The sequence below is a fragment of the Melospiza melodia genome, chromosome 2 (genome assembly GCF_035770615.1).
Source record: "Melospiza melodia melodia isolate bMelMel2 chromosome 2, bMelMel2.pri, whole genome shotgun sequence".
Taxonomy (NCBI): Eukaryota; Metazoa; Chordata; class Aves; order Passeriformes; family Passerellidae; genus Melospiza; species Melospiza melodia.
In genome coordinates, this window is record NC_086195.1 from 28,662,381 (window position 1) to 28,674,220 (window position 11,840).

At 40.6% G+C, this 11,840-nt stretch overlaps 1 protein-coding gene across 1 annotated transcript; it reads left to right on the plus strand.

The window, feature by feature from the left end:
* The first annotated feature begins 1,081 nt into the window (after positions 1-1,081).
* On the plus strand, positions 1,082-11,604 carry TAGLN3 (transgelin 3). The gene is made up of 5 exons (XM_063148229.1): positions 1,082-1,288; positions 1,706-1,887; positions 2,737-2,911; positions 7,428-7,530; positions 11,052-11,604. The coding sequence occupies exons 2-5, from the start codon at positions 1,708-1,710 to the stop codon at positions 11,191-11,193; spliced, it is 600 nt and encodes a 199-aa protein (XP_063004299.1). The 5' UTR covers positions 1,082-1,288; positions 1,706-1,707; the 3' UTR covers positions 11,194-11,604.
* The last annotated feature ends 236 nt before the right edge of the window (positions 11,605-11,840 follow it).

An 11,840-nucleotide genomic window follows, 5' to 3' on the forward strand; every position in this document is an offset into this window, starting at 1 on the left:
CAAGCCCAGCAGCATCAGAAGCAGTATGTCTGAGAATTCAGAATCTTAAAATGAGAAAGTAATGGAGGAAGAGCCCATTATGAAACAGATATACACGGAGCTGTATTGCTTTTCTCCCTTTTTTTTCCTTTCTGAATACAGCAGCAGGACTTTTGTTTGCCAAACTGACTATGTGTCCATCTTGGGCTTATCAACTTCCTTGCATATCAATCTGAACATTATTCATTTGCTAAAAGGAAACTATTTCCTACTACGGTGGATAATACAGCATGAATGAAAGATATTTGACAGTCTTGCAGAGCTCAGAAAGAGGTAAAGTGATTTTATTTAATATAGGATTAAATCAGACCACAAGAAAAGTCTCATCTTAACTCTTCTCTCCCCTTCTACATTGTATGAGTGATATAATCAAAATTTAAACGACTGTACATGGGCCTAGCTGCTTTTCTATCGCTGGAGGTAGGCTGACTCATAGCAGCAGAAAGTAAAATCCTTGTGCTTTATAGTAGGTTTGCTACTTTTCCATGATTTCCCCTTGGTTTCAGTGGTTTGAGTTGTTTTTCAGGACACCATTCCACTATTTGATAGCCTTCTAATATATACTGATGAGAGGGCGATAATAATATTCTACTACCTGCCTTCTTTTCTTTCACTTTCCATCCTATTATCCCCTTGTTCAAACTTTTTATCAGCATTTGAACTGGGAATAGGAAAAATTATTTGTCACACTCTCAGCCTGTTATTGAGGTGCAGAACAGGGAGAAAAAAAGGTTTGTTTCTGGCTTATGGCTAAAAAAAACTAGATGTGTGGTAATTTCTGTCACATGCATTTAACAGAGTGCCTATATTTGTGTTTCTGCCTATCTGTTACTGGGATGCTTGATGCAATTTGGGTCGATGCAGACTAGGTGGAGTAAATCTGAGCCAGTGGGGTGAGCAGTGCAAGGCTGAGGAGAGATGCATGAAAACAGACCACAGATGGGCGAGATAAACAGGCTCCCTGGGCTGTGACTGAGGAGGCAGGTCTCTTTAATGGCTCTTAGCAACGCCCCTGTTCTGACCCTCCCTATATGTGAGGAAAATCAAATCAATATACTGTTCTTCAAACCACAATGCTGCAGCAGCAGCAGGGCATTGTGACAGCCTGCATCTCTTAAATTCATCTTCGCTTTTCAGTGTGCTGATCTCTGGATATCCATCCTTGCATCTCTGCTGAGGAAGACTCTGCATCTTTAATCGGATTGCTTGAGCTCCCATGCACAACCTTCTTCTTATTAGCAAGTATTAGGTAGGCAATTTTAAAGTGCTTTTGGATTTGCAGGCAGCTGTAATGTTGATCTGACAACCCTATTGTATTCTCTATAAACATAGTAGAAGCTTCTCTTTAAAACCTACTGTGTTTGAAATCTTGCTTTTTTCTGTTTTTGTGTTTGGGTAGGGGGGACTGCTGTTTACTCCTTCCTTTTAAAAAAGATGTAGCTAATTTGTGCTTTTGGAAAAGGACATTCCCTCGTTGATCCCTCCCCTGTTCTGTGGAGCTATAACCCGGTGCATATACAGTTACTTGCAGTGCTGATGAACATCTGTTCAACTGTCTAACATTTAGGGCAGGCTGCTCAATCTTTTATTCTTTAATTTTCCTGTGCATACTTCAAAGATGTGGACTGTGACTCTGCCCACTGAGTAAGTTCTCCCTTGTTTCCAGAGATGGCTAACAGAGGACCAAGCTATGGCTTAAGCCGAGAAGTTCAGGAAAAGATTGAACAGAAATACGACGCGGAATTAGAGTCTAGACTGGTGAACTGGATTATTGTACAGTGTGGAGAACAGATAGAGCACCCTCCTCCTGGAAGGCAACATTTTCAGACCTGGTTGATGGATGGAACAGTGAGTGTTTTGTCCAATTGCCCACTTGAATGTTTTTATCTGCACAGTGCTCCTGTGTTCTGTCTTCATTTAGATAAATTGATCAGAGCTCATGGTCAGTGCAGAAATATACATCTTAGGATCTGATTTATTTCCTTTTGACCAAGAGTCTTAATATCAGAATATAAATTATCCTACTAGTACACTGAGATCAGTACAATATTTATGATTCTTATGAGTCATGCATGTTTTATATATAAGTATGACTCATTCCTTCAGCTTTTTCTCTCATGCAGTTAAATGAGATCTTTTTTTTAAACAAGATGTATACTTTTATCTTAAAGAAATAATCAGTGTTGACAAGGAAAGGCAAAGAGATATAGCAAATTTGAAGGACAGGATTGTGTCATAACTGTCTTCTTGGGAATAATTCTGTAGCTAAAACATTGTATTCCATTGGTTTATTGAACAACAGGCAGATGCTGCTGTTTGCAGCAGCTGTAAGACTATGCTAATCATTGAATCTCTGCCAAAGTGACTTTAACAACATTTCAATTGATATTGCTTATTTTTTGGGCATTCGGCTTCTTCTCTGTCAGTTGTTATATAACCTCTACCAGTGATTGCTTTGCTGTTTCTAGCAGATTAGGATTTATATGGTTATGCTTTTGCCTCATTTAATGAAAGCTTTAATGCTTTTCTAATACACTTTGATTATTATCAATTCACTTTTTGTTTTTAACTGAAGAAATTATGTCCCTAACAGAAACTGGCCAGGCCAAAAGCATTTTGCAACATCACTTAATAAGCACAAATTGCCTTCTAGTTTGGTGCCTGCTTTCTAATTTTGTTTCTGTCTTTATCTCTCAGCTGTTATGCAAGTTAATAAACAGTTTGCATCCAAAGGGAAATGAGCCTATTGCAAAGATTTCTGAATCAAAAATGGCTTTCAAGCAGATGGAACAAATATCTCAGTTCTTAAAAGCTGCTGAAATCTACGGAGTAAGAACAACAGATATTTTCCAGACAGTGGATTTATGGGAAGGTAAAAATAATAAATTGAAAGTCAGTTTACAGTTTTCATTTTACTTTGCTTTGATGTGCATTTTGTCTTGGCATATTCTCTAATGTAATTATCTTTTTTTTCTGTTTGCCTTACCTTATTTCCATGTTCTTCCAGTGCTGCATTATTTCTTCTGAGGGATTTATATTGCCCTGAGGGCATAACAGAACCCTTCCAAACTCACATGTTATCCAAAACCCCATCATTCTGATAGAAATTCACAGGCCTAATAAAAAAAATGTTCTCTCTGCTAATTATTTTAAAGTAAATAGGTCCTAATAAGAATATCGAAAACCCTGATTTTCTGATGACAAAATTTTATTGCAGTCTTCAAATTATAAGCAAAGCTTAAATTGGAGCTAAGAAATGCATTCCCAGGAGCATATGTGCCTCTATGAAGCTAATGAGGGTTCATTTATGACTCGTGAGAAACAAAACTCACTGCTTAATGCCATGTTAGCTGACCTTCTCTCTCTAAGGAGACTTTTAGGAGAGGTCACTGGCAAGAGCAAAAAACCTCGGCGTGCTTCTGTGGTTTTACAGTAAGGCAGGTGAAGTCTCCCTCCCAGGCTGAAAATGGAAACTGCTTCTAGTTGCTGAAGAGCTGAGTCATTTGTGCATTCATGGAGCTGGTTTTGCTCACTTTTATGGTGGTACATCCCATCCTGGTGCTCAAACCAAACACACTGTATATCCTGCATCTCCCTGGACAGGGTGATGCGATGCTTTGGCTAAGCACTCAGAGCAAAGACAGCTGCAGAGCAGTGAAAGGCACATATGAAAGGGTCAAAAATCTTCCATGAGAACCAAACAGTGGAAAGAGGAAAACAATCCACTGAGAAAGCTGGCCAGCATAGTTTGTGTAGGAGTACACATCAAGAGAAATAAGTGGGGTGTGTTTTCACAGGCAGTTGGAATACATGTGGAAGAGGTCATTCCTCTGAAGGACAGCTGGAGAAATGAAAGACTAGGGAGCTCTTCATGAATGGGTTAGAGGGAAAGGACATACTGACAGATGGTGTTACTGGGATCTGTAAATGTCTCAGAGTGCCAGATTTGCTCGGCAAATCCATACCCTTGGCACAAGGGCAGGATTGTTTCTTCCAATTTAGTCTTTAGTGTTTTATGCAATCTATCTTTACATGTCTTAAATGAAGGGATTTTCACTTCTCTGAAGTAGCACCTTCCCACCCCTCAGCCTAGTAGACTGTTGAGAGAGAAGCTCCTAACTTGTAAGGGATGATAATTGCTCATTTCAGATGTTCTTTACAGTCTTTTGCAACTCATAATGGCTTCTCACCATGCATATGAAAATATGGTACATTGATCCTTATGAGGAAAAGAACTTGTTTTGAAGACATAATGCTCTTACTGCTAGTGGCTGTCTCCTAATTTCCTTTCACTCATCACCTTTTCTCAACAGACATAAGGTGAAAAAATAGTAACTTCTAGAGGACAGGAAGTCAAAACAGAACTTGCATCCTAGGAGGAAGACATACAAGGTTTTTCTTCACTGTTATTTTAAGACTTCCCAGACCTAATCTGTAACTCCTCACTTTCCCACTCCCTTTTCATCCTTCCTGCTGCTCATTTCAGTGCTGGGATGACATAGTATGCCTGTCCAGTAGGGAGAGCTCTTTGTGTCTCAATGTAACTCTGACCTCTGGCATCTGTGCTGCTTCAGGGCTGAATTGTCTAGACAGGGATGCCTTAGCTGGGCAGAAAGAACAATCTCTATTTCACTGTTTCATAATTGCAGCACTCCTACACTTCACACCATAATCTCTTTAGAAAGAGAAATGTCAATGTAGGTTTATAGGGAAAGAAAAGTGGGCGACTGAAAAACAGCTTTCCCCTGGCACTAATTGTTTCCAATGAGCTTTTGCTTTGAAATTCTTAGCAATGATTAATGAAAATATTTTAGGATATGATCTACTGTTGGCTGTTTCAAGTTCACTCAGTCCATCTGTTGCACTTTTCTTCATCTCTTTGGCTTCTTGATCCAGGGGAAGTATCACCTCTTTTTTGGCCCCATCTTGCATAAATGTACTGTGCTGAGCAGCTTTCCCTGATCCACACCCAAGACATGTTTGCTGCCTTTTACAGATCCCTCCTTGATATACTTCCAGGCAGGAAACAGGCAGTTGAACCACTGGGTATTTTTTCAACATTTACAAAAAAAGCATTTCAGGAGTACTCTGCAGAGCGGTTCTCCATCTTTGTTTGAACTTTCTCCTTTCTGGACCTGGAGAGGAGGTCCTTCCAGATAGGTTTCGCCTAAAGAGAAAGGCTTGGAGCAAGAACTGAGCAGAGACCCCTTCCTCCTTGTTTTAAAAACAGTGCCAAATTCCTATACAACGCTGTGCTATTCAAAGCACACTGCAGAGGACACTGAGATGCAGGAGTGTCATCAGTGTGGGTCCCTGAAGAGAGGCTGAAGCTGTGAGCTAGGTGGGCGGCCCACATGGCTGTCAATAAACAAGTACTGGAGCTGAGGGAAGGCACTGACTACAATTTGCTGCAATACCGGAGTCGAACCTGGCTTCAGGGAAGGTGTATGATCCCTTCTGTCAGGTAACTGCACTGAAAATTTAAAATTTTTCCCTGCTTTTTTTTTTTTTATTATGCTGACCATCAAGCCCTTTGTATCCTTTGCTGGAGGAGGGCAAGTAACACAAGACCACTTGGATTCAGGTCTTCCCTCACCCACAGCACTCCTCTTATGTAGCAAGGAGTCTCTGAAGAGCAGAGCTGTGGCTTTGTTTTGTCACACGTCATTCAGCTCCCATTTACCCAGTTTTCCCCCTGCAGCATCTCCCACTTTTCAAATGTGACAAATAAAGCAGAGCTGAGCACAGAGCATGGGGGGGCTGCCAGATGGCTCTGCAAGGCTGATCATCATATGTCACTCCCTGTCTTTTGTTCTTTTTGCTTTTTTCCTTAGCTTGCCATCATTATTCAGCTGATTCACTTTTAAATCCTTCTCCACATCTCTTTTTATCCCAGGCAGTCACTGCTCTCCTGCTATACAGGAGGGATCCCAAGGACATTGTATGTGGCATCTGTTACAGCATATGGTACATCTGCTGCTGTGGGAGCTCTCGGGGTTCCTGCCTCATGCTCCTCTGGGTGCGCCTGCAGATGTGCATGTGGGGAATGTCGGCTCTGTGGCTGCCCTCCCCAGCAAGGACCCTTCTGATGCAGTTTGCCTTAAATACAGTAAAATAAATAAGTTCTGGAGGGCTGACAACTTATTTTATGAACAAATGGTCCCCTGCAGATAGGATTTTTATAAACTTTAGTAGTCTGTATGACAGCCACAGTTGGAAGCTGATAGATGTTTTCAGCTTTAGTGTGCTGTCCTTACTTCAGCCACTGTGTTACAGAGCCCTGGACTACATCTGCCTGTAATAAGGGTGATGCACCACAGAAACACAGAGTGTGCACTGCTCCCTTCCCTCTACACTCCAACTCATCTACAGTGATGCCCATTAATATTGTTCCACTGGAGGTATTTCTGAATTCTGTTATCATCGTGCCTCTGGTGTCTCTTCTTTTCTGAATTGCTTGTTTTCACATGTGAAGAGCCAGAATCAGATCTGTTAACTAGACACATTACTTTAGGAAAGAGAAAGAACTGGAATGAAAGAGGCAAGGGGAGTAAAAAAAATGCTTATGGAAGAATTTCATAAGGGAGAGGCAAAAGGCAGATTTCCAATAACTTAATACCTCACACAAATTGGAAATACCTGCTTGCAACTTATTTTCACTAGAAAGTATTCCAAAAGGTAGCATGTCTGGATTGGGTAATGAGTTATGTAACTTCTATTTGGCTAAAGCTGAGACAAGCCCTGACTTTGTGAACTGAGAAATGACGTAAGATAGCATAGGGAGAACATGGGAAAATAGTGGACCAAATGGGAAAAATTAAAGGTATGAAACTGAATAGCATCATAGTAAGCAGGAAGGTTTAGGAAGGTGCTTTGATGGTTAATTTGGGAAGGACTTATAGAATTTATCTGCACAGGATCTCTGCTGTGAGCTTTGTTACCACAGGGATTAAACTGACTCTGAATAAACTGAGACACACCACACACTATTTAACACACTATTCTCCTTCAGCCACATTTTACTGACTATATTACCATTATTTGCATACCAGAATAATCTCTCCTTAGGAGAAAATTTTGTCGAAGTGATTCTATAGACTTAAAATGGTATGGAGGAAGGCATTAAAATAATCAAAGGCTTGGAAATCTAGAAATGCCTGAAAAAGTAAGTTTTGCTTTAACTCCATCCCTTTGTTGACTTTAATAAGCTCTTGCATGTCAGTATTTTCATTTCAGCAATGGTAAAATAGCATTTATAATTCTATTAATGCGCATCTTCAGGAACCTGGGAGAGTTAGTTAATACATCAGATAAAACTGGTTTTCAATGTGCCAAGCTATTTGTTGAGCAAAGATTTCCTACATTAATTTCACTGTCTGGCTTTCTAGGGAAGGACATGGCAGCAGTGCAGAGAACCTTAATGGCTTTGGGCAGTTTGGCAGTCACCAAGGATGATGGCTGCTACAAAGGAGATCCGTCCTGGTTCCACAGGTAAAATCCAGATCTCAGCTGCCCACAGCTGTCTTCCCTGGGAAGCTAGTAATATCATCTGCCTTTAGGCTTTCAGGAAATTTATTCAGAAAGGAAGGGAAGAATATTTCCCAAGTTTCCTTGTAATAGTGAGGTTTTTCTCTCTGGAGGTTACAGACGGGAAGCAGGAAAAGTGTACATTTGTCATCAGGTTTGCTCTCTCACATCAGGTAGCAGACCGAAAGACTAAGGAAGACAAGGCTGTTGAGGATGTCTGTAAACCCTCAAGTAGCAACCCTCTCACTTAGCAAAGATAAGCATGAAGTCTCTATACTTTTTTCATCCAGACAAAAATGATTTAATTTCCTAAGCTTCTTAATTCTTGGGGAGCACTGCTTATCTGTGAAGAAGTCTCTGTCTTGGCAAAGCTGTTTATTTGTTCTGAAGTTCTATTTATTTTGGCTGGGGAGGCTGTAAAGCAGGGACAGGAAGAAAAGGAAATCCTCCCACAGGCATATTATTGACATAAGTTTCTGCCATCCAAGAGTATCTCTTACACAGAAATGTCGAAGGCAGGTTAGCAAAAAGACTTCTGACTGCTTGTCTTTTCTTTGCTTGAATTTTCTGATGTCTAGGTGAGGCTCAGCAAAAATAAAGCAAACTTCACTTTTTCTTAAACACCAAGCTGGTTAAACTCTGTTTAAATCTGAGATTTGAATTTCAGGTGAATAAATGCAAACTCCTATGTAAGTTTTGCTTTAACCTGATTTTATGAAATCAGGTTACATTAACTTAATACACTGCACAAATAGATTTATATTTATGGAATATAATTAGGTTTAAAATTTATATACTTCAAATCCAGTTACATTCTTTAATATAAACCAGACATGAAATCACTATGACCCAGACAGGCTTATTTGTTTTATGTAACTAAAACGAAGTCCCACATAGAAAAAATAATTTTCATCTGGACTCTTAATTGTGGGTGGGAACAGTTTTTTTTTGGCATGGATGAAGATGTGATCACCTCCCTTCTCTTCTAGCTGTCTGTCCAACCCATGCTACTTGGATAGCCAATCCATATCCATTACAGTCCCTGTGAAGCACCATGTTATAATTGCTGCCTTAAGGAAAATCAGTGTTACGGCATGTTGCCAGTCAGGAGCTCTTTCCTGAGTAGTTTCCCTAGCCCTTCAAGCAGACCAAACCCTCTCACTGCCACCCAGTATTACTCATAATTCAGGGCTTTCAGGATGATTTTTAATCGCCTTAAGTTCAATTGAGAGACCAGTATCAAACAGAGTAAGAATATCCATGCAGGGATCTACAGTGATTAGGATAATGCCGCACTTGAGGTAAGCCATTTAACTTTCTATTGCCAGTGTCTCACATTCCCAGTGCCATCAAACTGACGTCCCCGTCCTTGCATAGCAAGATTCCTGGATCCACAGCTGTTTGTTATTCTGTGGCTTGGCAAACACAAGCACTAGTGTAAAGTTGGCACAAAAATTTGACAGATCTGGTGGGTTCAGTTTTAGGTAAGAGTGATGTCAGACAGGCAGAACAGAACTTGACATAGTGTGAGACATGGCAGGTGAGTAGACTTGCCTTCGTCTCTTTTCTTAGTCTCAGTTTGGGCCATTTCCACTCATCCAAAAACAAATCTCATACATGTTATCTGTAAGACCATCATATACTAAAGGTGGGGCTTGTGATGGTAAAAATAACACTATATGATCCAAGCCATATATGTAATCAACTTTTATTAGTCTAGCCAGGCTATCCTTTAGTCTCTCCTTTTATTTCTTCTTTGCAGTTCTTATTTTTTTCTCTGTTTAATTACTTTTTGACTTTCTGTGGAAGTACTCATCAACATAGCAAAAAATTCTAGGAGGAAGGAGAAAAGAACAGTAGAATACTTTCCTGTTCTTTTAATTAAAATAGAGGCAGACACAGTGAACCTGACATTCACTTAGGTAATAGGAGTTGTTCTAAAAACATCCTCTCATGAAGATCCTGGCAGTAGTTTGCTGCCTGTGTAAGAGTTCTGGAAAAAAAAATTAAGCAGCAGTGAGAGGGGTCTGCTTTCTGAGGCACCACAGTTCTGTGTGCCTCCCCCAAAACAGTGAGTTTTCTGGCAAGAGCTGTGGGATCTGTGGTGGGCCTCTATAAGCTCTCTTATTAGCCTATACTGCACCACTTGAGGGCTCATTCTGGAAAATGACTGGTCAGCCCTGGTGTTCTGTGGATCTTTCTCCCCCTTCCACTTTGATGGGCTTTCACGTGGGCGTGAGTTCGTCTCCTGCAATTTCCTGAACACCCTGAGCCTAACAGAGGGTTTAAGTGCTTTTTCAGACTTGAGCCAGGGTTGTCAGCACAGTGCAGGATCTCACCCTCATAGAGAGGATCATATTGACGGTTTTCAACCACAGCAGGTATCTAACCTAGTATTCTCATGTAGTGGAGGGATAGGAAAGAAAAGGGGAACTGTAACTGGATGCCATACTGCTGCGTAACCTGAAACCTAATCACAGGACATACAGACGCAGCAGGGAAATAGATTCTACACATGTGGGAGTAGAGTCCGGAAGTCCCTCAGTCTGGGACTCTGCTGATTCATATGGCTCATTTGATAACAACAGCCTGGTCCTTCTCCATCCTAAATTGCTTGTTTTCCTCACCTAGTAGAAATGAAAGATGAATCCAAGACGAACATTTTCTTGTGAGGCAGCAGAGTGCAAACTTTGCTCCTTCTGCTTAGCTCCCACTTTGGCCTTCAGTGCTATTTTCAGAGAGAAAAAGGCTTCTTTTATGGTCCAACAAAGGTTCATTGATCCAAACAGCTTTTGAGACCAGGGACACTGAACAAAGTGGTCAGTAGGTTTTGGCAGAAGATAAAGAACTGTCATACAGTTAAGACACAAGTTCAAGGGGCAAAGCCTATTGCTTAGGAGGTGAGAGATCTGGAAATGGCAACAAGGCAAACATTCTGTCCTGCTGACAACCAATGTCCCCTCTGCAAAAATTATTAAGTCCCTTCTCCAACCCACGGCTGTTCTGGGTACACTCAGCTTTTATTTAATCCACTGAGTTAAGTTACACCAGTTTTTAGTGTTGCTCTAGATGGGTATCGACTTGTAGTACAGCACAGGTAAGTGTCTTATGGATCAGATCCCATGGACTACAGCTGTTAAGAGCTATAGTGCTCAACATAAATTAACCCTATTTTGTGTTTTATATACAAAACTGTATACATATTTTACCTGTGACAGCTTCTGGGGAAATCCCTTGGGGTTCTGCAATAACAGGGACAGTAAAAGTCTAAAGTACTGTAGCTTTGAGTAGAGCATTACTTCTGCAGGAAAGCAATTAGCTCAGCCAGTACAGTCCAGCACATGGGATGGGGCAAATGACTTAATGCATTACAAGGGATATGAGCCAATTCCAGATTGATTTTCGTGATCACAATCTCTGTGATTTCATGATCCTACACAGAATGATATGTATGTATGTTGGTTTTTTTGTGTGTATCTGGACAGGAAAGCACAGCAGAATCGACGAGGATTTTCAGAGGAGCAGCTTCGGCAGGGACAGAATGTAATAGGCCTTCAGATGGGGAGCAACAAAGGAGCATCACAGTCGGGTATGACAGGCTATGGGATGCCAAGGCAGATTATCTAAAAGCATCTCTCGCTGTGGAGAAAACACTCTTTCTGCAACATGGTCCATTAGGGAAAAAAAAAAAAGAAAAAGAAAAAAATGCTTATTAGTTCGTTTTCTGCCTGGTTTTTAAAAGTTAGGCTCTCTAAGGTTTGGGGTATTTTTGGTTTGGTTTGTTTTCTTTGCAGCTGCAAGAGCTCACCTAGGAACTTGGGTTTTTGTGGTGGTATGTGTCAGTTCACAGCACGCGCGCTCTGCTGCCTCCTACTTTTCACTTCTGAACTATGCAAAGGCAATTATTCTGTATTAATTTATTTGCAAAGTGTTATCTTCCATATTTGTCTCACACTGCACTTGTATTTGAACCAATAACCTCATTCTTCGATTAGTGATGATATTGTTTGACTGAAGAATAAAGACAAAATAAAGATACCTCAAAGACTCATTATTTGAAGGAGGTAAAAGCTGAAACCAACAACCACATGGTACAGTGCAGATGAGTTAAATATTTTCAATGGTCAATCTCTCTTATCTCTAACCCAGAGTGCTCTCTGAGTGACTCCCTGCCATAGTGTTTACAGTCTGTGTTACATGTTCAATTTAGTGTTTGTCTAAAGGCACACCCAAAGTATTTTCCTGAAAAGAAGATTTATTGTCCACTGAGTCTG